This window comes from Otolemur garnettii, unplaced genomic scaffold (assembly GCF_000181295.1).
Source record: "Otolemur garnettii isolate 467f Iridium unplaced genomic scaffold, OtoGar3 scaffold00318, whole genome shotgun sequence".
NCBI classification, from domain to species: Eukaryota; Metazoa; Chordata; class Mammalia; order Primates; family Galagidae; genus Otolemur; species Otolemur garnettii.
The window spans coordinates 207,338-235,097 of NW_003852713.1; the positions used below are offsets into that span (position 1 = coordinate 207,338).

The following is a 27,760-nucleotide window of genomic DNA, read 5'->3' on the forward strand; positions in this document are numbered from 1 at the left end:
TACCCTAATGACATTCACATGTTGAAGAAATTTGCCATAACTAAGGCAGCTCTCCAGGATGTGCCCCTACCTATTCTCCATAATGACAAGCACAATCTTCTACCACAAAAGTAAACTCACTCAGAAACTTTTGATCAAATTCCAAATTCCAACTTCCACAGTGGTGATAGGATTAAAAATGTCCACTGGGCTTTTGAAAAACTTGATACCCAAAATTTTACCAGGCTTATCACTATTCTCAATTAATGTAAATGGCTTAAATTGTCCTCTAAAGAGGCACAGGTTAGCTGACTGGATACAAAAACTCAGGCCAGATATCTGTGCATACAAGAATCTCATCATACCTTATAAGATAAATATAGACTCAGGGTGAAGGGATGGTCATCTATATTCCAGACAAATAGATGGCAGAAAAAAGCAGGCATTGCAGTTTTGTTTGCAGATACAATAGGCTTTAAACCAACAAAAGTAAGTAAGGATAAGGATTATCATTTCACATTTGTTGAGGGTAATACAAGATATGATGAGATTTCAATTATTAATATTTATGCACACATCCATAATGTGCCTCAATTTATAAGAGACACTCTTAGAGGCATGAGCAATTTGATTTCCTCCAGCTCCATAGTAGTCGGAGATTTTAACACTCCTTTGGTAGTGTTGGATAGATCCTTCAATAAGAAGCTAAGCAAAGAATTTTCAGATATAAACTTAATCATTCAACATTTGGATTTAACAGACATCTATAGAACATTCCATCCTAATAAAACTGAATACACATTCTTCTCATCAGCCCATGGAACATACTACAAAATCAACCACACCTTAGGTCACAGGACTAATTTCAGCTATTTTAAAAGTTGCATGTTCTTGGACCATCATGGAATAAAAGTTGAATTCAATAACAACAGGAATCTGCATACACATAGAAAAACATGGAATCTAAATAACCTTCAGCAGAATGATAGTTGGGTCAGAGATGAGATTAAGAAGGAAATTACCAAATTTTTGGAAGAAAACGATAATGAAGACACAAATTACCAGAACCTCTTGGATACTGCAAAGGCAGTCCTAAGAAGGAAATTTATAGCACTGCAAGCCTTCCTCAAGGGAATGGAAAGAGAGGAAGTTAACAACTTAATGGGACATCTCAAGCAGAAGGAAAAGGAAGAACATTTCAATTCCAGAACCAGCAGAAGAAAAGAAATAACCAAAATTAGAGCAGAATTAAATAAAATTGAATACAAAAGGATTATACAACAGATCGATGAATCAAAAAGTTGGTTTCTTGAAAAGGTCAATAAAATAGATAAACCTTTGGCCAACCTAACCAGGAAAAAAGAGAGTAAAATCTCTAATTTCATCAATCAGAAACAGTAAGGACATAATAACAACAGACCCCTAATACATTCAAAAAATCCTTAATGAATATCACAAGAAACTTTATTATCAGAAATATGAAAATCTGAAGGTAATGGACCAATACTTGCAAGCACACCACCATTCAAGGTTTAGCTAGAATGAAGTGGAAATGTAGAACAGGCCTATATCAAGTTCTGAAACAGCATCAACTATACAAAATCTCCCTAAAAAGAAAAGCCCAGGACCAGCTAGCTTCATGTCAGAATATTACCAAACCTTTAAAGAGGAACTAGTACCTATATTACTCAACCTTTTCCAAAATATTGAAAAAGACATAATACTACTCAACACATTCTATGAAGCAAACATCACCTTGATTCCCAAACCAGGAAAAGACCCAACAAGAAAAGAAAATTATAGACCAATATCACTAATGAATATTGATGAGAAAATATTCAACAAGATCCTAACCAACAGAATCCAGCAACACATCAAACAAATTATAAACCACAACCAAGTGGGTTTTATCCCAAGATCTCAAGGCTGGTTAAACATACGTAAATCTATAAATATAATTCATCACATAAACAAATTAAAAAACAAAGACCATATGATTCTCTCAATTGATGCAGAAAAAGCATTTTATAATATCCAGCATCCCTTCATGATGATATCAATTAAGAAAATTGGTATAGAAGGGACATTACTTAAACTGATAGAGACCATCTACAACAAACCCACAACCAACGTCATATTGAATTGAGTTAAATTGAAATCATTTCCACTCAGATCAAGAACCAGGCAAGATTGCCTATTGTCTCCACTTTTCTTTAACATTGTAATGGAATTTTTAGCCATCTCAATTAGGAAGGAAGAGGTGATCAAGGGTATCCACATAGGGCCAGAAGAGATCAAACTTTCACTCTTCACAGATGATATAACTATATATCTGGAAAATACCAGAGATTCCTACTACAAAACTCTTAGAAGTGATCAAGAAATACAGCACCATCTCAGGTTATAAAAGCAACACTCATAAATCTGTAGGTTTTGTGTAGACTACCAATAGTCAAGCTGAGAAAACAGTCAAGGACTCCATTCCATTCACAGTAGTGCCAAAGAAGATGAAATATTTAGGAGTTTACCTAACAAAGGACATGAAAGATCTCTATAAAGACAACTATGAAACTCTAAGAAAAGAAGTAGCTGAAAATGCTAACAAATGGGAAAACATACCATGCTCATGGCTGGGAAGAATCAACATTGTTATAATGTCCATATGACCCAAAGCAATGTACAATTTTAATGCAATCTCTATTAAAGCTCCACTGTCATACTTTAAAGATCTTTAAAAAATAATACTTTGTTTTATATGGAATCAGAAAAAATCTCAAATAACCAAGACATTACTCAGAAATAAAAACAAAGCAGGAGGAATCATGCTACCAGACCTCAGACTATACTATAAATCCATAGTGATCAAAACTTTATGGTACTGGCACAAAAAACAGAAAGGTAGATGTATGGAACAGAATAGAGAACCAAGAGATGAACCCAGCTACTTACTGTTATTTGATCTTTGGCAAGCCAATTAAAAACATTCAATGGGGAAAAAAATTCCCTATTTAACAAATGGTGCTGGGTGAACTGGCTGGTGAACTGTAGAAGACTGAAACTAGACCCACACCTTTCACCATTAACTAAGATAGACTCTCACTGGATTAAAGATTTAACCTTAAGACATGAAAGTATAAAAATACTAGAGGAAAGTACAGGGAAAAATCTTGAGGAAATCGGCCTGGGTGAATATTTTATGAGGAGGACCTCCTGGGCAATTGAAGCAGTATCAAATATACACTACTGGAACCTGATCAAACTAAAAACCTTCTGTTCCTCCTCTCCCTTCTGCTTTGCTAGAGTAAGGTTTTTCTTTCATGTAGGCTTGTAGTTTTGTATATATTGGTTCCATATTAATAATGAGCACATCAGACACTTTTTCTCCCATTCTTGTGATACTTTTCTGAGAATAATGTAAAAGATGCATTTTCAATACAAGATAAAAAGATATTTTGCAAAAAGTATAAGGTTTAATTGTGCCTACTAGCATAGGTACAGTGACAGTTTCACGAATTTTCTTTTTCTATAGTGGTTTATACTGAATTTATTTATCTTGACATGCTGGACAACTGCAGGTACAGACCCCAATCTATGGTACATTTCAAGAAATTCAACTTTGCTTTGTAATGGTGTGATTTTTTGTGCTTTTTGGGAGTACTTCCAGTATCACTAGTGGCACTTCATATGGATCCTGTGGTGTTATTCAAGATTTACAATACTTGGCTCAGTGCCTGTGGCTCAAGTGGCTAAGGCGCCAGCCACATACACCTAAGGTGGCAGGTTCAAATCCAGCCCAGACCCGCCAAACAACAATAATAATGGCTGCAACCAAAAAATAGCTGGGCATTGTGGCAGGCACCTGTGGTCCCAGCTACTTGGGAGGCTTAGGCAGGAGACTCGCTTGAGCCCAGGAGTTGGAGGTTGCTGTGAGCAGTGAAGCCATGGCACTCTACCCAGGGACTCAGCTTGAGGCTCTGTCTCAAAAAAAAAAAAAAAAAAAAAGATTTACAATACTTCACTAAACATGGTGAAAAATACAGGAGAACTGTAAGAGATCACTTTTTACTGAGACACAATTTACTGGAGAGACAAACAAATGGCTCATGTAGAAATTATTAGTATCACACAGCATTTTAAGTAGATGCTCAAAATGCTTGAGCTCACCAAAACTGGGGGTGTCTACAATATTATTTCAGTTGTACAACATTACTGCAGTTTAAGCACTTAATTATTTAATGTTGCATATTTATGTTTGTTTACATTTCTGTCAACTGTGAATGGCATCATGTACAGTTTATGTTTGTGTATCTAAGTTTTGATAAATTTTTAACTCTTTTTTTTTTTAATAGACAGAGTCTCACTTTGTCACCTTCGGTAGAATGCTGTGGCATCACAGCTCACAGCAACCTGTAGCTCTGAGGCTTATGTGATTCTCTTGCCTCAGCTTCCCAAGTAGCTGGGACCACAGGTGCCTGCCACAGTGCCTCACTATTTTTTGTTGCAGTTTGGCCAGGGCTGGGTTTGAACCCACCACCCTTGGTATATGGGGCCAGTACCCTACTCACTGAGCCACAGCTGCTGCCCAGTAAATTTTAACTCTTTAGAATAGATTTCCATGTATCTTTTTTCAGTTTTTAATTAAATCATAGCTGTGTATAATCTATTGCCTATACATTTTATGAATTCCTACATATCTAACATTAATTTAATTTATTCTATATTTCTAGGCTATGCAGGTCATCTACAAGTTTTTTTCAAATTGTTGCAAATCTCCAAAATATCTTCCAATACATTAATTTAAAAAATCCACACATAAGTAGACCTGCACAGATTGAGCCCATGATGTTCAAGGGTCAACTATAGGTTCTTCCAAAAGCTGACCTTATTAATAATAAACAGAGTGTTCTGGTGTGTTTCAAAATGGTTGCTTTTTCCCTCCCCTTTTCAGAAGCAGGATAGGAGTTTACTTTGATATTTACTGTGAGGCAGAGCTGGCAGAGCTCCTGGGGGTAAAACTCCAACAAGTGTGCTTCCTTCTTTCCACAGTTGGGCTCCCTAGAGTTCCCATCTCTTAGGCTTGTCCACATAGAGCTTCCAACAGCTCATCAATTTTGGTTCAGGTTTTACTACCCAGATAGTGGTTCCCAGGAAGGTTTCTGGGCATCAGTTTCTGCTCTAGAGAGTTATCATTATCTGTATCTGCCTGCCTGTCTCTCCAGTTCTTGGGGCAGATGTTTGTCCTGTGACCTCATTTTTCTGGAGGATCTAAGAATTGCAGATTCTTCAGTCTTTTCAGATTTATATTTGTTGTTAGCATGAAGTTCTTACTTCTCTAAGGTCCTGGCATGCAGGACTGGAAACACAAAAGTCTCTCCACCAGGGTTTTATTCATCAAATACTTATATCAAGTTAACTGAAAGAAAAATTTTAATATTTTAAGCCAAGGGCCAGCAGGATGTAGAAATGAATTTATCAGGCTCTAAGTAGAAGTGAAGGTGGGAGGAGGAGAATGGTAGGTAACTAATGAGTGGTAGTTTGCAGACTGGGGACCCAGGAGTGTGCTTGAGAATAAAAATACCTAGATTGAATTTAATTAGGAAATAAATGGAAACTGAGATCTTATTGGAGTCTTTGTTAGGGGTGTGTATTATTCTTTCTTGCTGAGATGGATGGCTGACAAAAGTCTGCTTTGAGACAAGTGGAATGCTGATGTTTGTATATGTGTGTGTAGTAGAGCTGAATTGTTATGACAGAAGCATCTGACAGACATTGGGACTTGAAACAATGTGATGTTTGTAACCCTAGTGTCCAGGACAGCTCCTGGCACTGAATAAATATTCAATAAATATATGTTGAAGGGATATGTGGGTAATAGCATTTATTTAACACATTCTAAAAAGAACCTATAATAAAGTTAAAAAATTAATTTGACAGAAATAAAAAGTGACCTTCCTTTTTTATTTATATAAAGTTCTTTAATGAAAATGAAAAAAAATAAACAGAGGTAACTAGGTAGAAAGCAGAATCTTAACCACTATACCATTCAGGAATACATTGTACCAACAGACTTATTCACCATTCTTTGAAGTTAATACTTAATTTGGTTTAGTTCTTCCATCTTATTCCACTCTCTTCTCCCTATTCATATTTTTCCTCTTTCCTCTTCTCTTTTCCCTTCTCCTCCTTTCCTTTTCTCACCTCCCTTCTTCTGCCCTTTTTCTTCATCTCTCCCCTTCTCTTTTTTGTATGTTCTTTCCTCTTCTCGCTGCTGGGCACTCTGAAGTAACTACAAACAGTTCCCCGTGAAGCTTGAGTGAGATAGTTAGGCAGTGAGAGGGGGTAGAAAAATACACTTGGTGAGTAGCTATAAACCAGCTCTTAAAGGTCCTTATGTTGATATATATTTTCCTTAAGGTATGAGAGTGTTTTAAAACAGAATAACAGCTTCCTCTGATTTATGCTTTATAAGACCATTCAAGCAACTGGTAGGGAAAATGGATGGTTTACAGCAGGGAGAAAGACAAATGACCAGCAGAAGAGAAACAGCAATTTTTTATAAAAGAAAGGTGTAAGGGAATAATTTGGCTAGGTTAAAAGGTTAAAAGATGCCTTTACAAAGCAAGAATATATTAATTACATGGAATGTTTTTGGTATGAGAAACCTAATGAAGATTATCTTACTCCCAACAAAACCCCTTTGGAGATGCCTCTGCAAGAAAATCACTTGAGAGGCTCCTAACTAAAAAAAAATTAATGAGGTTTATACTTTGGAAAAAAGGGAGCTTTATTTATCATAAAGGGTTGTAGCCTGTTGGACAGCCACTCCAACAGGCTGGGAAGCAAAGCCCTGGCCAGGCACAAGTGCTTCAAATGACAGACAAAAAGAACAGTATTTTATACTGAGTGGAAGTAGTCAAATACACATATTCAATAAGCAAGAGGAGGAGTCATGCACATGACAAAAGAAAATCATTTGCATTTGTTATTGTGCTTTATCTGTCCCACCCTTCTATGGCTGGGAACTCATTTTTAGGGTGTTTCTGAGGTCCACTTGCTGGAGAGGCTTCCCTTCAGTTAGCAGAGGGCTAAGAATTTCATTTTAGTTAACAAAACTATTGCAGTTATCCAGATCAGGGATTAGGACAGCAGCAATAAAAACAGCAGCAGTAAGACTAAGATAGTACAGATTGCAATAAACACACTAGTCAGGACCTGGTCTCATTGACTTGTGTGGAGGGACAGTGAAGTCACTTTACTTTCTGGTTTGGGACTCAGGGTCTTTCACCAGACAGGGAAAACCAGAATAGGAGCTTGATTGGAGGTAGCTGGTGGGAAAGGGCCAGAAAATTAGTGAGTGATAGAACTAAAATCACTAATACAGAATAGAATAATATTTTTCTTGAGGCAAGGCAGCTGTGGAGAGGACAAGGACCTCAAGTGAGAAGTGTGTGAACAGACAGCACCCAGTTTCTGCGCATTTTCTCTTTCTTATCAAAGTAATATATGTACATTGTTATGTAAAAGTATAAAATAAAAATAATTATATACACATAAGACTGTATGCAATAGGCATTACAAATAACATATGGGTAATATTTTTTTAACATGCCTAATGTACAAAATATTAACATCCTGTTTGTTACTATTATATATTATTTGTATATTATATAAAAATATATATAGTACAGAAGAGCTTAAGATAAAAAGTAAAAGTGCTTTAGCGGCATAAATTCATTTAATTATAGACTTGGTTACAAGGATAAATAACAAAAAGCAGGAAGAAAAAGACAACGCTCCATCCTTCTTTGCCAAAAACCGTTAAGGGTAAGCAGCAGCAAAAATGGCCCGCTTGTAGGTACTCAAATTGCTACCGTCTCCTTTAATTCTCAGCAGCAGGTGGGTGGGGCCAGGATGGCCCACTCTTAAAGAGAGTGAAGGCGCCTGGCGGCACTCTGGCTTTCCTGGAGCAGTCTCTATGGTATTCTCCCCAGCCCACCCTCCCCGCGGGTAGCGGCAGTCACGTGATAGGCTCTCGGATTACGGCAGGTGCCACGTGATCCTGGCCTGCAGTTCTGTGCTGCGGTGAGGTACCTGGACTCTGGAAGGGCAGGCGGTTAGGTCGTAATCGCTGCCACCGGCGGACTATCCCGGACTGCCAGGCTCAGGAGCAACGAGCCGGCTCAGGTGTTCTCTGTTTAGTGCCTACCGCACGAGTCAGCTCTTTTTGCTGGCTCCGCGGACCCCACCTCTTTGCCGTGAAGTTACCTTTGGGTTTTGAGATCTTGGGGCCTGAATCCCAAACTTGGGCCAACCCCCCCGAAATCACCTCTCTTTTCCTCTCATCCTCCATCTCTGCCTTTGTACCACGGAATAACTTGGCTTTTGAGCTGGCCGGCTCAGCTTTGCCCTGAGGCCAAGTTAAAGGCGGTAAAGGTAACCTTGGGGAACGCAGCCCCGCAGTGGACAAAGGCTGAGGCAAAAATAGCGTAGGCCTAAGGGCTGCAGGCGGATGAGAATAGGTGGTTGAGGACGTAAGGAGAAAACAAACGAACAAAAAAATACTGCGGATTTAGAAGGGTCTGGAAAGGACTTGTTGCACAATGGAAGAATTTGACTCTGAGAAAAAGATGGAGAAAGAAAATCTGGGGCCGAGAATGGATTCTCCACTAGGGGAGCCGGAAGGATCTCTTGGGTGGGTGAAGAACGTTATGTCAAACCTGAAAGAGGTGTTCTAATTGAAGAGTATTGGAATTAGAACACTCCTCCCCCTCCCCAATGATAAATTTGCTTGATTTACCAGGAAGGTTGATTGATATCATGCTTTTGACAATAGGATAAACTGGAAAGCAGACTGGTGCTAACTGAGCAGAAATAACCCTTGGAAATAGGCTAATATCATTCCTGATGGTGGTGGTGGGTGTTCTAGTTGAGGAAGCACTTTTGAGTTGCTTTGAATTATCGGTAAGGGAGATTTGATTTCGCCATGTTGTGGATAGGAAGACTAGGAAGAGGAATGGCATTTCCGAGTCAGACTAGAGGCTTGAGAGTGCTTTTGTGCATATTTATACCTGTATTTTGAGATTTGTTTTTTATGTACTTTGTGCCTGTGATGAGTGAAATATAGCTCGGAAGGACAACTGAAGGAGTAAAGATAATTCTGGTTTTTAAAAATACATGGCTGAAATTTAAAAAAAAATACAGAATATTCAAACATGAAAATATTGTTTTATTTGCTAAAGCACCTGTATGTGTTCTTTTGATGAATTTTTCATGATAAGGATTAACTGAATCTCAAATTTTAAAGGCTTATTTGTATTCCTAAAATATCTTCCTAGGAGCTGTCTCCTGAACTCCTAATTAGGGGATAAGTAGAAACCCAGTTTTATTATTTAGAAAATGAGGGCCTCTACTCAGCTGTGTTTCAGACATAGCTGTATTCAGCTGTTGTACTAAACATGCTCTTTTGTACATCCCCATTTATTTATATTTTTAAAATTTCAATTTCTAAGGCAATTCGATCATGGAAACTCTGTCTTTTGGTTTATATCTGCAGGTGGGTGCTACCAAATACAGCTATGAAGAAAAAGGTAAGATGTATTAGGTGCATAAAAACATGAAGGTAAAGAGGTAAGAACTTTATTCTGGAAGTATGTGATGTGTGTGTATCTTTTCTGGACTGTTGCAGGAGACTTATACATGGTCTTTTATCCTCTTCTTTGCAGTTAGATTTAATTTTTCTAATGTATAAATCTGACTTAGTCATTCACATACTTAAGAACTTTTGGCAACTTCCCAAATCCCATGGAATAAAATCCAAATGGATTTTAAAATAGTGACTAGATTAAATCAAGCCTGAACACAGTACGTTATTACAAATACTCCTTATATATGTCATTAGGAATTTTTATAAAATATCTTGGTAGAACATGGATTCCCTCTTATTTGACAAGCAAGGCAATTGGAAATATATTTCATAAATTTTATTTTGAAAGGACTTTAAGTCACTTTACCCAGTTCCTGTCCAGTGTAAGTATACAGCATCTTTGACAGGTATTTTTCTCTCTTGGTAAAACATTGCAGTTGACAATAAGTCTTTTTTTTACCTTCATAAGGCCACCCTTTCCACTGGACAATTCTCACTGTTAAAAGCTCTCTTACTTTGTATCATTGTTTTGATAATTTGCTTATTCTTTTGATGAACATACTTTGAGCATTTGTTACATGTTAGGCACTAGAGATACAAGGGGGAATTTCCCTGCCCTTCAGAAGAGAGTCTTACAAGAGACAGACACCTTAAAAATTAGTTAACTGCAATACATTATGGCAGGGGTCCTCAAACTTTTTAAACAGGGGGAACACTCTTCCTCAGACCTTTGGAGGGCCGGACTGTGGGCCCGGCCAGACTGTGGGCCCCGCCGGATGAGTCGGCTGCTAAGCAGGACAGGCAGTGGTGGCAAAAACACCCAGCAGGCCAGATAAATGTCCTAGGCGGGCCACATATGGCTTGCGGGCCGTAGTTTGAGGACACCTGCATTATGGTCTTTGCAATGATATAACAGTTCTGTGGGAGGACAAATGCTTAAGTCAGCCTAGAGCATTGGGGTCAGAGAAGCTTCTTGAGGAGATGATTACTGAACCAAGACTTGAAGGATAAGTGAAACTTAGCTGTGAAGAAAAGAGATTGAAAAATTACTGGTGGAGAGTACAACATACAACAAAGAAGGGCACAGAGGCAGTACCTCCCAGATGCCTAGCATCAGTCAAAGGGATTAATAGTGGTTAAGTATGGCTTGATTCTAAAAGTTCCAATCGAGGAGGGGCAGGAGATGAGAGCAGAGAAGTAGATAGGCAAGAGGGGTCTTACATGTAATTTAAGGACTTGAGCCTATAGGCCATGGGGAGCTTTAGAAAAGAAAGAGAGAAGAATAAGATCATGGAGATAAGTTAACAGATGAGATCAAGGGCAGAGATGGAAAGGTTGACCTTGAACAAAATGATGAAGAATTTTAAGTTCAATTAAAATCCCCTGCTAGGTAGTTTACTGCATAAAACATTGTATTATGTATTATTAGGCTCCTCACAAGATGGTACTTTTCTAATCTGGTTCTGAATATATTACTAGTACATATTAGTAAGATAGATCCACTACAATTCTGTCACCAAGAGTACTTGTGACCTGTGACAGGTAAGTGTCTGGCTTCTGGAATTCTAAGTATCTCTGCATTCACTATTAGTTGACTTTGTCAGGTTGTTGGTACTGTCACTTCAGTAAAATGTCAAATATAGGAAAGAAATATATCTCTTTAGACTGGATTTGCTCTAGATTGCTAACTTTTTTTTTTCCTTTCCCCCCCTACTTTGTCTTTAGGTGCTATTGATGGGTAAAAGTGGGTCTGGTAAGACCAGCATGAGGTCTATTATCTTTGCAAATTATATTGCCAGAGATACACGTCGCCTTGGTGCAACAAGTAAGATGTTTTATCTTATTGTAAAGTCAGGTGATCTTAACTATTAATAATCTGCATAACACACTTGGTTGCAGTAGCTTGGGGATGTGGAGGTTGAGGTATTTGTTAAGGAGCATGTTTCCTTTTTTTGCATGCCTCCTCAGAGAGGTGTGGTTTAATTCCAGGACTATTGCTTGCTCTCTTGAAGAGGTTCTTTCCTTTCTTGGTTGATTATGAAGTGGAATGCCCTTGTCTAACTTCTGGTTATGCTGCTATTTCTTAAGCATTAAGGACCCTTTTTATTTGTGCATTTTTGGGGGAGAGTGTTTTTAACTGTTGTTACACAAAGGGAAATTCATAAGTATTAGCAAACATAACAAAATCTTATAAGATTTTTTAATCTTATTATTTAATCCTTAAATAATTAAAATCCTTAATAATTAAAATTATTTAATCCTTACCTTTATTAAACATAAACTTCAGGGATGGGAAGAGGGGAAGTTATTCTGATCTGTACTCTGCTGCTTCTCTTCCTGCATGCATGTGGATATTCTTGTTGGAGTTTCAGCTCTGATTTGGCAAATATGTTATTGCCCTTTATGGTTTGAATGTTTTGAGACTAGCTTGGGTGCATGGCTTCCAGGATAATGAGTCTAGAATCCTGGGAGTGCCCTTCCATCTCTGAGCTGTAAGGCCATTTCTTTCTGCAGCATTTCTGGATTTTACCTTGGTCCTTAGTTTCTAGGTGAGGAAAGCATTGCCTTATCTGGCCTTCAGTGATTTCCTATTCTGGGTTTATAGCAACTTGAATGCTTTAGGGACATGTGACTCACTACTCTGTAAGTAGTCAAACATTCTTAAAACACATTATGTTCCAGACCATAGAATACAAAGGAAAAGGAGACTTCTTTTCTGTTCTCATGATGCTTAGAGTGTAGTTTAGACTCTCATAATTGGGGCAGCTTTGATGATTAGAAAGCTATTTAGTACAGCCCCAACTCTAATTCTCTTTTTTTTTTCTGTTAACTAGTTCTTTTTCTTTTCTCTTAAGCCTCTACAAGTATTTGGGTCTGGTCAAGGTTTCGGTTTATCCTAGCCATCACATGCTTCCCAAATCTTGCTTTCATTAAGTTAAACATCTCTAGTGAGGCGATGGTTATGTTAACCAGTTTGATATAAGCTTTCCACATTGTATATCAAGTCAGCACATTGTACCCCATAAATGCATTAATGTCCACAGTTATGATTTAATAAAAAAAAAAAAACCACACATGCTCTTCTAGTTCTTGTGCAGTTTATTAACTACGAACCTAAGAATAAGTGCTTTTTAAGTTAAATTATTCAGTTTTGTTTGCCTGTGATATGGTCCTGTTCCCTGTGTTTTATTAACTGTGAAATCCAGGACAAGTCACTATTTCTCTGGGTTGCAGTTTCCCTATTCATAGAAAAGGAACTGGGTTCTATTTTCATTTTAGCTACTTCTTTTATTTGCTGTATTAGCTATCTTTTCTAGATCCATGCATGTTGTTTATTTGATAAGTATCTCTTTCAGTTTTCTTCTAAGTCATTGGTCAAAATTTTGGTCAGGCCTTTTATACCTCAAGAATTGGCATCTGTGGCTCTAGCCTCTGGAATGTCTACCTTTTCAAACTTCTATCTTGATTTGATAGATTGTAATTTTTTTCTTTTCTTCCAGGGTAAATATCTGAGCCTAATATCACTGTGATTTTAGTAGATTAGAGGACGCTAATGTTTATAGAACAACTTTGATTTGCCTGTTTTGCATTCTTTTTTATTTATTTTCATTCTCATATTAACTTCCTTTAACTAGGTGAAGAAAGTATGACTTAGAAGTTAATTTCGTTCAGCTAGTAAGCATTAAAGCTAGAATGTCAATCAATGCTTTTACTCTCTTCATTATGCCATGGTCTATTTATCTTAACCTACTCTAATAATTTCTGGCCAACTTCTTTGTCCTTGTGTTTTAAATTCTGCATGCATTGTTGAAGCACCTTTTTCTCTTCTAGTTGATGTTTCTGGTTTTAGCTGATGAGCAGAGTTCATCTATTATCCTGAATCCAGAGAATAGTCTTGACACCAACATATCAAATCTATTCATAGTGCTTAAAATAGTTTTGACATAATTTAGCATCATTATGAACAGAAGGTTAAAAATTATATGAACCCTATACATTAAAGCAGACCATTTCTTCAGCAAGTATTATAATTTTCTGAAGCTTCCTGAGTGCTGGGCATTGTGAATGAGACTGGGCTCTTGCCCTTAAGAATATCCTGAATAAGTAGCTGGGCACAGAGGCAATCTGAGAGGCTGAGGTGGGTGATCACCTGAGCTCAGGAGTTTGAGACCATGAGCAAATGCAAGACTCTCTACTAAAAATAGAAAAACTAGCCTGATGTTGTGGTGGGCGCCTGTAGTCCCAGCATCTTGGGAGGCTGAGGCAAGAGGATTGCTTGAGCCTAAGAGTTTGAGGTTGCCGGGAGCTGTGATGCCATGGCACTCTACTCAGGCCACAGAGTGAGACTCTGTCTCAAAAAAAAAAAAGGATCATCTTGAATAGGACCTGTATTGATAATACTTTGTTAGTAATTACTATCTCCTTAAAGGTAGTAAAAGTATAATTAAAAATATGATGTTGGCCTTAAGGCTTCATTAGCTAATTTGTCATTGCTTAAGAAAAGTCTAGGTTTTATTATTAAACTTGTGAACTAGATCAAAATACATACAGTACATTGCTTTTTACTTGATATTCTTTTTTTATTTTTTATTTTCTCTAAGAGTAGTAAAATAGTACTTTTAAAATATTACATTGACTTTAATGTTTTAGTGTTTTTCTAGTTTGGTATTCCTGAAAACAGTCCGGTTTTATTTTGTTAAACTTAGTGTCTACTGTGTTTTGAAATTTAAAATAAGAATGCAGGATGGTCGTATTGTTAATTTATTAGAGGGCTGTTAATATATGTTTGTGGAATAGTGAACTTGTCAATAAAAATATTGTTTTGAATTATGTTATGCTCAAACACTATTGAAGGCTCCAAGGTTTTCTCCCTTCTCAAAATTCTCTGTTCCCATGGCTTTTACTTAGTGCTCTAGTACCCTGGTTTTCTTTATTTTTAACTATCCCTCCCCCATTTAAAAAGTGAAAAAACTTTATTATAGTATTTTCTTCTTTCTGTCCCATAAGTGTATGTGAATCCTCAAAGATCTTTTCTTGGTTGTTTGTAGTAACTCTTATGACAACAGAGAAGTTAGGAGAACCAGAGAGCCAAACGGGGTATATGAGACTAAAGAGGGAATCAAGAAGTACGGGACTTAGATTATAAAGTGTTTTGTAGGGCGGTGCCTGTGGCTTAGTGAGTAGGGCGCCAGCCCCATATACCGAGGGTGGTGGGTTCAAACCTGGCCCCTGCCAAACTGCAACAAAAAAATAGCTGGGTGTTGTGGCGGGTGCCTGTAGTCTCAGGTACTCAGGAGGCTGAGGCAAGAGAATCACTTAAGCCCAAGAGCTGGAGGTTGCTGTGAGCTGTGATGCTGCTGCACTCTACTGAGGGTGACAAAGTGAGACTCTGTCTCTAAATAAATAAATAAATAAAATAAAATAAAGTGTCTTGTAAGCCAAGTTAGGTAGTTTGAACTGAGGGTAGAGAGTTTTAAATAGAAAAGTAACATGATCAGACTTATATTTTATTATTTCTTTTTTTATTTTATTTCTAATTTTCAATTTTAATTATAAAATCAATACTTGTGAAAAATTTAAACATTGCAGACATATAGAAAGTCTTATTTCCTCTCTCTCAGGCTTATCTCATAGGCAACCACCATTCCCTTTTCTGGGTATATATAAACATGTACCTAGAAGAAAAGAGAAGAGAAGAAAAGAAAAGAGAAGTTTCTTTTTTTTTCCTTTTTTATGAAGAATGTAATAAAAATCTGCATTTTGGAGAAATCTTTATATAAGAATATGGATATATGGGTTAGAGAGAGGCAAGGGTATAAACAGGTTGACCAATTAGGAAACTATTTTAAGTAGACCAAGTAAGAATTGAGAAGAGCTTGATTTGGGTTAGAGTGATGGTAGTATATATAGTGAGAAGCCGACGGATTTGGGTTATATTTAAGAGTTAGAATCAACAGGACTTGCTGGTAGATTTGGGAAGAATGATGAGGGAAAATTTGGCCTGAAGGATGAAATTCAGGTTTTGACTTAGGCAGTTGCTTAAATTCACTGAATGGAGAAGCCTGCAACAGCAATAGATTTTTGTGTGAAGAAAGGGGAAATGATGAGTTATATTTGGATACATTGAGTCTGGGATACTTGTGGATGACAACATATGAGTCAGAAAGGAGAGGAATCTGTCCTAAAGAAACCTATTTATAAGTTATCAGTATCCATATGGTAAATAAAATAATATGAAAAGATGAACTTGCCATAGGTAAGGTGGCCAAGAATGGAGTCCTGAAGAACTCCAACATTTAAGGGACAGAAAGACGAACAGGCACCTGTGAGGGAGGATCTGCCAAAGAGGTCAAAGATGTGATGTCAGAGATCAAGAGAAGAGAATTTTTTGAGAAGAAAATAGTCACTCAACAGTGTCATGCTGCAGAAAGTAAGAAAAGGGCTAAAAAGTCCACTGGATTTGGTAATTGGGCCATTGGTCACCTGATAAGAACATTTGCTATGATATATGAGTAGAAACCAGATTTCTATCCCATGTACCCATATCTAAACAGTTACTGAATCCTGTCACTTCTTTTGTTATTGTCTTTCCCTTTCTCAGTAGCACTTCTTTCCATTTTTTTTTTTTAGTACTAGACCGTTTACATAGTCTTCAAATTAATAGCAGTTTGAGCACCTACTCTCTCGTAGACTCTGTTGGAAATACAAAGACATGTAAGATATGATTCCTTTTCCAAGGAGGGGGAAGTAAAGGGGAGAAGGGAAATAGTTTGAGCACCTACTATGTGCCAGGCACTTAATATATGATAACTCATTGAGTCCTCACAGTAATCCTGTGAGGTCAATGCTATGCATCTCTATTTTCTTTTAATGGAAGAGGAAACTAATACTCAAGAGTTTCAGTGACTTTTCCAAGGTCATACAGAGAGGTAGAACTGATATTTGAACTAAGATTTGACTCCAAAGCCCATGCTTTTAAAAAATAATGCTTTGCTATTTATGATCTAGTTTACAGGAAGAGAATATTGCACAAAAATTAGATAGCAGTCAATTTAAGCAACAGCTTTCAGATAGTCATAGAAGAAACACCACTGTGCGATCAATTGTCTATCACATAAATTGTGTAGATGGCAATTGCTAGACTTTGAGAAATTTTATTCTTTGGGATTTTTAGTGCCTGGCAGAGAGGAGATGCTTAGTAAATGTTTGAATTAATTCAGAGGGAGAGATGATGGTAAGTTGGGGTAGCCAGGCAGGGTTTTTAGAAGAGATGGGATATAGGTTGAGTGTTAAAACATGTATGTATCTTTGAAATAATGATCGGGAGGGCTTTCCAGGCAAAAGAATAGAGTATGTAAAGTATAAGTGGGAGGGAAACATAAGGCAGAGGTCGCAAACAGGCAGCCTGCATGCTGGGTAAGGCCTGTAGATGTGTTTTGTCTGACCCATGCCAAAAAAAAAAAAAAAAAGATTAGTTATTAACATGTAAAAGTTTTCATTAAAATCTTGATTTTCTACTACTATTGAAAAATTTAAAGATCTGCAACCTGGAACTCATGTTCCTGTATGGCAGATGAGTAAGAGCTGAGTAACTGCCACTCATTATATTATATTTTATTGGGTGGATGTTTGCCTTCCATATGAAACCTTTGCTTTTGTACATTTACTGGCCTAGCCCCTAGTAGCAGGTTTGCGACCCCTGATTTGAAGTGTCTTAGGGGTTGGGGAGGTAGTGGGATTTGCGAGGACTGTGAATAAACCAAATTGAGCTGGAGCAAAAGGCTTTATTAATGTCAGTAACTGGGTGTATATAGGTGGATGGGATGCCGAATTGTGAAGGACCTTAGGACCTTAAATGTCCCTATAGGCATGGAGGAGCTATTGAAATGTATTGACTGGGGAGTGACATGTTCAAAGTAGTGTTAAGAAGATGAGCCTGGGATGAAGTAAAAGTGGGCAAATCTTTATGTGGGGAGGTCAGATAGGGAAATTTTGTAGTAGTGTAGGCTGAGATATGGGCCTTATTTAAAGTTAGTGGTGGGTTATGAAATAAGAAATGGGATTGAGAAAGATTACAAAGAGATAGCAATGAATTGAATTTCAACTGAGGAATCAAAAATGGGAAAAAGTCAGAGTCATTAACTGAAAAGGAAATTAATAGCAGGAGTTAGTTTGATTATGTTTTATGTTTGTTTTGTGTTTGGTTTTTGTTATTTTTGTTTCTTTTTAAGAATTTATTTTGTATGTGTGGGACATTGGTGGGGCAGGAGAAACAGGAAAGATGTATTAAATGGTATATGTCTCTGTCTTACATGTTGAAATTTTTAACATTAGTGTTATAATTGGAGATTGTTTCTGCTCTATGTACTAAACTACTAAAAAGTAAAATGACTTATCTGAGAACCAGTTTTATAACTCAGCGTAGTTTAGGTGCCCACCTTGCCACTAAACTACACTACTAAGCTGAAAATCACCTTCTTGTGGCTTTGAGCATTTCACTCCTCTTTGGTCCTTCTAAATTCTATGGGTTAGTGCTTTGGTTATTAGAATTTCACCTCCCATGCTACAATTACTAGATTTGTCAAATATTTGTCTTCCAGTTGATGTAGAACATTCTCATGTTCGATTTCTGGGAAACCTGGTATTGAACCTGTGGGATTGTGGTGGGTAAGTACCATCTCCTTATTTGTTTGTGAAACTGATGACAGTAATCATGGCACCTAGTATCATCAGCATGATGAATACATCTAGAATCACTATACATTGGGTAGAAATTACTTTCAAATTGACACTTGATTAAATAATATCTCTGACTTTTATGTAATTGTGAAAATGCCTTCTGTATATGACATGCTAGGTATCTATAGTGTGGTATATATTATCTCCTGTTTTGCAGGGGAATAAATTCGGTTTCTTTCTCAGGTGGCCTGACACCAGTGCCAAGCTCTTAGTTGTCACACCATACTGCTTTGTATTTAGTTGTTTTGTTATTTCTCTTCAGGCAGTCTCAGTAATGTAGATTAGACTCTGAGCACATATTGTCTTAGTACCTACTTTTTGAAGTGTAAGAGATAGATTTTCCTCTTATAACAAAGGCACTCCACAATTATCCTGCCACAAATGCACACACACTGTGGTTTTATGCTGATGTTCCTCCCTACTCTGTAGGTATTTACAGCTCTGTGATGAACTGATATAATGCCCAGTGGTTAGGCATGTGGGTTCCTGGAGTTAAATTGGGATTTTCATCTCAGCTCTGTTATCTGTGTCATCTTGGGTAGATCATTTAAAACACTTTGAACATACTTCCTTCTGTACAATAGGAATAGCAGTGGTACCAGCTGATAAGTTTATTTTGATCACTAAGATAAATGACATACTATTTTGCTATGTGTTCATATATTCATATATGTATGTATATATGAACCTATATATGTATGTGTGAACACATAGCAAAATGCCTAAAAAAATAAATAGGTGTTATTGTTAACTAAGTGTTTCCCAGCTTTTAGCATAGAGTTAGCCATAGTGTAGGTGCACAGTGAATATTTTGTTGAAAGAATAATGCAAGTCAAATATTCTGTAATAATATGATTCCATTTCTCCTAGCAGATGGATCACTTTACATCCTAACAGCTTTCTCCATAAAAATCCTTCCTCATTATCATGGCTTCCAATTTTCTGTGTCAAGAGTTTAGTCCCAAGTCCTTGCTTTTAGGCACTAAAATATGATCTTCATTTTTGCAGAAAAAACAGAGGAAGTCCTAGGAGATTATGATTCTCCCAAGGTCAAACATCTAATTAATATCCAAAGTATAGGACTGTAACCTAGGTTCATGATTTCCCCCCATTATCCGATGCTACTATTTTCTCCTAGCCAGCTAGTAATTGATAACTCCTTGTGAAGTGGCACACAGTCTAAGGAGCAAAGAGCAACATTCTCCTATAAACATTATCATTGGAGTTTTGTTTGTAGTATTTAGAATATTTGACTATTAAGTTACTCATTTAGCAAGTGTTCATTGAGCACTTTTTACATGTTAGCAGCTGAGAAACAATGAGGAATAGTAACAGACAAGGTCCTTTTATCATGGAACTTATTTTCTAAGGAAGTGAATGCTATTAATTAAAAACTCACACAAACAGTTGTAATATCACAGTTGTGGTAAATACTGGAGATAAGAGAAATACATTGGTATAACAGCCTACAGTTAGTGGACTGACCCAAGATGTGGAGTTCATAGACGTTTTTTGTGAGGATATATGGTTTGAATGGAAATCTAAAGGGACAAGCAAGTGTTAACTTGATGAAGAGGTGGGGGTTAGCTTCTGAAATAGAATGAAAAACATGTGTAAAGGCCCCATGGAAGATAAATCATGAGCCACATGAGGAACTGAGAGGTCAGTGTGTTTAGAAAATAAGGAAGGGGCAGAGGGTGGTACAAGTTGTGGCTCAAGAAGTAAGAAGTTAAGGCCAGACTTATTTGCTTTAAGTTTAAGCCTTAAGATTATCTTTCCCATTGATCAAGCCAACAAAAATAGATCATAAGAAGGAATGACTGAATAGAGCACTTGCTTACTATCTATATATTTTTTTTCTACTAGGCAAGACACTTTCATGGAAAATTATTTCACTAGCCAACGAGACAACATCTTCCGAAATGTTGAGGTTCTGATTTATGTCTTTGATGTGGAGAGCCGTGAACTGGAAAAGGACATGCATTATTACCAGTCATGTCTAGAGGCCATTCTGCAGAACTCTCCAGATGCCAAAATCTTTTGCTTAGTACACAAAATGGATCTTGTACAGGAAGATCAACGGGACCTGGTAAGAAACAAAAGTGCTACACCAAATGGTTGACATGCTTTGCAAACTTCTTTTGTAGAGGTATAGGAAAATTTGTAACTTTTTTTTCAGAAAAAAAAAAGTCTTAGTCATAATTTTTAAAAAATAAAGTGCTGTCATTTGATTTAAAAAACCTGCTTATTAGCCAGGTATGGTGATGTGAGCCTATAGTCCCAGCTACTTGGGAGGCTGAGGCAGGAGAATTGTTTGAGCCCAGCCGTTTGAAGTTGCAGAGCTACAGTGATGCCATTGCACTCTAGGTGGGGCAACAGAGCAAGTCTCTGTTTCAAAAAACAAAAAAACAAAAACAAAGAAGAAAAGAAACACTCTGAGACACACTTCCTTCCATGGTAGGGGAAAGGCAATATTCATTTAGTGAATAACAAATAGGCCATTATTTATTTTTAAAATAAGTTTCTTATCCTTATTTTACTGCTAAAAGACCTACCAGAAGTGAGATGAAAGGTTGCTGCTGTCACTGGATTGACTTAGGAAACTGGTCTTTGCCAGTTCCCTACCACTGTTGGTACAATTTCATGTACCAACCACACTGTGTTATGTACTATACCAAGTCCCTTATAATTTCCCTGACTTGATATATTTCTCTTCTTTTCTGGCATGGAAATTAATATACCGAAGTTTAAACCAGGTAACACAGACTAGGGTTTGATACCACCAAGATAGTAGAGTAGGAGATACCAGTCTTTATCCTCTCCCCCACAAGAAAACAAATATAGATAGCTATAAGGGAGCATTATAGAAAATTACAGTAGAATGAGTAAACTCCTATCTAGCTATGAAACCTTAGGACTGACACATCACAAACGTAGTTTAGCTTCAGCTTGTTCAATATAAAATAAAAGGAATGGATTTTAAGGTCTAAGCTGAAAAAGATGATCTTTTATTTCCAAGGGTAAAGCTAAGGGAGGTGCTTTTAGAATATGCTGATCATGTAGAAAAGTACAGCTTTTCCTTGAGTCAAAGTGTAAGGAGCTCCTTTGTTTAACTGAAGGATCTTTTGGTAATAGCTGTGGTAAGGAGTATTTTTTTTTCTTGACTAGTTAACAGGTTTGTCTCTACTGTTCCAGTGTTTTGACATAGGGTAGCTTACAGGTTGTTTTCAAAAACCATTTGTCAGGGTTCTATATTTGACTCAGAAAACATTTGACTCAGATATCATTTGAATATCTAGTAGTCTTTTTATCTCCTTCCTTTCCCTCTCTTACTAAGTATTAATTCTGTTTTAATTCACCAGAAAATTGTGTATGTAACATGGGTCTTAGGTTTTATTAGGGCCTTTTTATTGTTATTGTTGCTGCTGTTATTTTTTTCTGTCATCTTTAAAAATCACTTATTCTCTGGCCAAAATTACAATAGAAAAACTTAGAGCATTCCACTAAATGAGTTCCTTATGAATGTTTTAATCACTTGTAATTTTGAGTCTAAATATTTATATAAATATCCTCAAAGACATATTAATGCTCTTCAATTAAACTTAATTAAGAAAAGCATGCTATTTATTTTATTAAATATTTAGATTTGGAAGTTTTGAAGTAAAAATGGTTATGGTACTTCCTTAAATATCAATTTCAGCAAAGATAGTTATTTCCTTCTCTATGTGTATGTTATTCAGGGTTTTCTAGGTAAACAGAACCAATCAAGTGTACATGTATATATATCTGTGCGTGTATGTGTCTGTGTGACTGTCTGTCTATAGAGGAGACAAATACATTCAGAAACAGAGACAGATACTATTTTAAGGAATTGGCTTAACTGATTGTGGAGCCAAACAAATCTGAAATCTAGAGGGTAGGCAGATAAGCTGGAGACCCAGGAAAGCGTTGATGTTATAGCTCAAGGAAGAAGATAGTCTGGAGGCAGAACTCCCTCTTCTTTGGGACCAATCCTTTTCTCTTAAGGCCTTCAACTGATTAAATAAAACCCACTCATTATGGAGTGTGATCTACTTCATCCAGTGTCTCCTTGATTTAAATGTTAATCCCATTTGAAAAGTACCTTCACAGCAACATCTGGACTGCTATTTGACCAAATGTTTGGGTATTATGGCCTAGCCAATTTAATACATAAAACTAACCATTTTAGTCTACCACTTGTCAACTTGGCCACTTACATACATCTCCTGAAACCAAACTTAATCTCCAAATAAAGACTATAACAAGGTCATACTTCCACCTAACATGATACAGTTATCTTACATACAACCAAAAATGCACTAAGAAGATGTAAAGTCTTTAGATAATGTTTATTCTTGTACTTTCTGTCTTGTAACTTGAATATTACAAGGTAAGAAATACTTACATTTTATGATTTAAACATCTATGTTTATGATAAGGGAATAATAGGAAAACACAGAAGACATTTATTTTATATATAGGCACACACATGTAATAACAAAATAAGAGTGAAATATTCAAGACAATTTTAGTCTTCATTTATATAATTCATCACTTGATTGTAGCTGATAGCTGCCTTCTTAATTCCAGATTCTCTTTGTCCACAGCAAGTATTTCAGCTTGTTGTAATTCTTTATAGGGCAAAGTAATTTAAAGATCATTAGTAGACCTGCCTGAATTGGGCTGTTGTGGTTTTCCATCGACTTTAATCATAGGTATGGTATTCCTAAAAGATACTTTAAGAAATCTACTGCATTCTAGATGTATTTTTCCTTACCTCTGTTGTGGAGTAGCAGTTCAATTTCCCCTAGGTAGTCCAGATAGTCAGAATCAATCACTCTAGCCAGCACAGTGCTTTCTCCTTTAACGTGTTGATTCAGAGGCATGAGGTACACAAAGTGGCAAGGTGGCAATCTTGTTTTCCAGTTCAGTAGAATCATTTTGTCTCTTGATGGACACATTCTTGCCTTTAGAACTGAGACCTCTGAGCCAGCAGAATGTAAAGTCATAGGGATAAAAAGTAAAAACTTTGCTGGTAGATCGCTAAGGGTAATAGTGCCTGGTGCCACTCCTGTTTCTACCCCTTAATTCTTGGATCCATGAATCCTCACTGACTTAGAGCATATGCAGCCTCCTAGAGAACCTTGCCCGAGTTCCTATAAGACATTGCAATGTAGTTGTCTGTTGTTGTGTGTTCCTTGGAGCTTCTGATTCGATGATGCAGGGGAAAGAACTGCAAACGGAATGAATCTTCAAAGGAGACCGGGACTCGCTCTGGTCAGCGGCCCCACTAAACTTTACTGATTATCTTATATACTTTCCAACATTTAGTAAGAATTTAACACATTTACAAAGAAGTCAAGTAACGTGAGGAAGCAACCATTTGAGATTACAATTTAGTGTGAAGGTTGAGGAACGCATATACAATTGATTTTGTTTAGAGTAAAACATTTTGGAGCCTGGCTGTCGGTCCTCGATTGCCCAAGGTAAAGTTACACCTTATAATGCTAATGAAGGAGGAATGCAGAGAACAGAACCCAATGCTCCAAAACTGGTCTTTCCATCCTCCAGCTCATCTCATCCTCCAGCTCATCTCGGCTATTTCTCCACGCCCCTTAGGGAGAGTCACTCTACACATTCCTGCACATCAATAGGCAAGTATAGAAGCTCAGATCCTCAAGGAGACGCTTCTCAGAAACAGTTTTCCTGAGAGAGCACGTTGAGGCGAACTGCCATGTCTTGAGCAAAAGGATCTTATCCCCTACAGTTGTCATCATATCTGGGCCTTCAAGGGCCATTCTAGCTTGACACCATAGTGCATGGCTGTAGTCCCAGCTACCTTAGAGGCTGAGGCAGTAGGATTTCTTGAGTCCAGAAGTTTAAATCCTGCCTGGGCAACATAGTGAGACCTCTGTCTGTAGTTACATTTTTGAAAAGGTGATTCTACCATTCTGTCAAGTCAGTTGACATCATCATAGGGAACATGGCAAAACCAGTGAATTTCATGACCATGAGCCCATTGCTTCACTTTATTACTATGAATGAGTTCCTGGATCAGACAGAAGAAATGGTATATGCTATACTATGTTGGTGTATAAGGAATTCTGTAAGTCCGTGGATGGTAGTTTAGGCAGAAACATTGTATGGAGGGAAGGAAAATCCATATTTAGAGTGTCTGTTTTAGTAAAAATAGAACGCTGCCCCTTCCGAGATGGAAGCAGATTAATACAATAAACTTGCCACCAGGTAGCTGGCTAATTACCTTGGGGGATGGGGCTATATCAAGGACTTGGTGTTGGTCTCTGCTGCTAGCAGGTTGAGCACTGAGAAGTGGCTATAGCTAAAAAAGTCTTGGTGAGTGGAGTTCATGTTTGTGAGCCCCTATATAACCCTCAGCTCTGCCACTGGGTCCACCTTGTTCATAAGCCCATTGGTCACTTACCCATGTGGCTGGTGAAAGACGATGAAAAGATCATCCTATCCACTTTATTATTAAAATCTTTTTATTCTGAAGTCACCCTTGACAGGAATTAACATGAGCTAAATATCTTCACATTTTTGTCCATTCAGGGAAATCCATCTGTATACCTCTTCCATAGACCTCTTTGTCACTATTTTCCAATCATGTTATTTCCTAGTCCCTGACCATCTAGCAAACAATGGCCACAGCCCATGAATTGGTATATAATCATCTATCTGACCATTTCTTCTTCCAAGCAAAGTTAACAACCAGTTGCTCAAAGTTCTGTTTACTGGGAGGATTTCCCTTCACCACTTTTCTTCAGGGATGTCCCAAAATTGGGTTGTAGGGTTGTAGTTGTCCACTTCCAGGTGTTACTTGTATATTATGCAGAGTTATCTGTAAATCAGGCCCAAGTCTCTTCCTCTGTCAATTAATTGTGCAGAACTCCCCATGAGGCCATAGATGCAAGCTGGAAGAGAGACGTCAATATAGTAATAATGGGGACCACATGTATTTGAGTTACTTCTTCATGTAACTGGTTCTCTCAAGACCTGTTTGAGCCTGATCTAATATGTACCAGTCTAATTTGGTGATGTAGTGCTGTTGTGCATACCCAATTTTATGGCTTGATAGGTCAGATAACACCCAGTTCATAATGGGTAGCTTAGGTCTCATGGTGACTTGATGGCCTGTGGTTAAGTATTCAGTCCATACTAAGACCCGGTAGCAAGCCAAGAGCTATTTCTCAAAAAGAGTATAGTTATTTGTGGAGGGTGGTGGGGAATTGTTTCAATATTCTACAGGCATATCTTGTGATTCATCTGTGGCAACCTGCCAAAGGCTCCAAATAGCATTCCTATTTGGTACTGACACATGAAGTATCATTCAATCTGCTGGATCATGTGGCCCTTATTCTGTTCTGGGCCCCACTCAAGACAATCATTTTTTTTTCTTAATGTTTTGAAATAAAAACAATAATTAAAAATGCTTTATATTAAAAAATTACCTTTTGGGGTCATTTGATAAATGGGCCAGAGTAACACAGCCTAATGAGGAATATGTTCCACCTGTATTCAAAGACTAGATGTTGTGCCTCTCTTGGTTATAGGAGGGGCCAGATGCAACAATTTATCCTTTACCTTAGAAGGGATATGTCCTTACGATACTGCACCCCTAGAAATTTCATTGAGGTAGAAGTGCCCTGGATTTTTGTCACATTTATTTTCTACTCTCTGACATGCAAATACCTTACCAGTAAGTTCTAGAGTAGTTATTGCTTCTTGTTCATTAGGTCTAATCAGTATAATGTCATCAGTGTTATGGACCATTGTGACATCTTGTGGCAGAGAAAGGTGGTCAAGATCCCTGCAAAGTACGTCATGGCATAGGACTAGAGAGTTGTTCCCTGAGGTAGGACAGTATTGCTGGCCTTGTCAGCCAGAAGCAAACAACTTAGGGTGGGCATTATGGATAGGTATGGACAGAAAAGCATTTATCTTTTATAACTGCATACAGGAAACCAGGGAATGTGTTAATTTGTTCAAGCAATGAAAGCATTTGGTAGAGCTACTGCAATTGTAGTCACTACCTGATGAAGCCTATGATAATCCACTGTCCACTGACTTCTACATAGGATGACTAGTTGACTTGAATGAGGATGTGGTGGCATTCACCAGTCTCCCATCTTTTAAGTCTTTGATGGTGGCACTAACTCTGCAATTCCTCTAGGAATGAGATACTCCTTTTGGTTTTCTATTTTCCTAGAGGCTATTCTAATGGCTTTTACTTGGCTTGTCTCACCCTAATAGACCTCATTCCACAGGTTCACAAACCAGTATGTATTTGGCCAGTTGCTGAGTATGTCTTATTCCAATTATGCATCCTGAAGAAAGTAACCAAAGGATAGTTTAAAAAGACCCATTGGGCCTCCATGAGACAGACCTGAGCTAAAGCTCTGTTGATTACCTTACCTCCGTGAGTCCCTACTCTGACTGGCCACAGTTATATTTTAGGGCTCCTGGAATTAGTATCCATTTAGATCCAGTGTCTTATAGTCCCAAAAGGTCTGATTATTTTCTTTTTTCCAGTTATCATTCTGGTAGGAGGTGATAGGTCTCTGTTTCTGGGAGGCTGAGGGGAAGATTGACAGTATAAATTTTTGTCAATGTCTTTCCTAAGGGGAGCCTGGTCTCCCCTTATTCAAGGGGTTCTGGGTCTATAAACTGACACAAGTCTTATACAAAAGGCTGTAACTTTCTTTTTTTGTGATTCTAGTTAGATGTTTGATCACTTAACCTAGAATTCTTCCACTTACACAGATCAAGTAAAATTTAGTAGGTTTCCTATCTATTTCACTTTTAGGAACATCATGATCAACTAGCCAACACCATAGACCTCTACAAGTCAGAATATTCTTGACTCATGCTTTGACTCAGCTGTACATTACAGTAACTATGCTGACATTGCCATTGATGATTAACTCTTCCACTTGGCTCCTGTCATTCCAGAATCCAGTTATCCCCTTTGAATTTAGGTTTCTCAATTCAGTGGCAGAAATTCTTTCTGTAATTTCTGGACTGTAGAGAAGAGTGATTACATAGCTGGGGCTACCCCTGCAAATTTCTTTCTCACAGGGTAGAAGGTGTGTATTTTGGAATCTCCCAATGTTGGTGAGTAGGTCCTAAATGATAAGTCCATTTGAAACATTTCAGTCTTTTTAAGGCTTGGATCACTTCCTCTACTATAACAAGTCAATTATAGCATATCAACTTCATTTAATGTAAACACCTTTTGGTCCGTATTGCAGCCAAACAACCAACCAGTTAAAGCACTTTCTTACTCCCTGGACTGCAGTATTAAATGCAGCATCTCTGCTTAATGGGTACTTGTTAATCTACTAGGCATGATCAATTTGA

The 27,760-nt window shown here is 37.5% G+C and overlaps 1 protein-coding gene across 5 annotated transcripts in view; it reads left to right on the top strand.

The window, feature by feature from the left end:
• The first annotated feature begins 7,950 nt into the window (after positions 1-7,950).
• The window catches only part of LOC100959731 (ras-related GTP-binding protein B), a 40,696-nt gene continuing 20,886 nt past the window's right edge, over positions 7,951-27,760 (top strand). The window contains exons 1-6 of one of the 5 annotated variants that reach the window (XM_003803508.1): positions 7,951-8,671; positions 9,533-9,566; positions 11,348-11,447; positions 16,253-16,336; positions 18,223-18,289; positions 20,228-20,450. In XM_003803508.1, coding sequence (XP_003803556.1) covers positions 8,580-8,671; positions 9,533-9,566; positions 11,348-11,447; positions 16,253-16,336; positions 18,223-18,289; positions 20,228-20,450 — 600 coding nt within the window. In that variant the 5' untranslated portion in view covers positions 7,951-8,579. Of the gene's footprint in view, positions 8,672-9,182; positions 9,567-11,347; positions 11,448-16,252; positions 16,337-18,222; positions 18,290-20,227; positions 20,451-27,760 lie in introns of those variants that run through there. The other 4 variants (XM_023509040.1, XM_003803507.1, XM_023509038.1 and 1 more) reach the window with 4 other exon arrangements.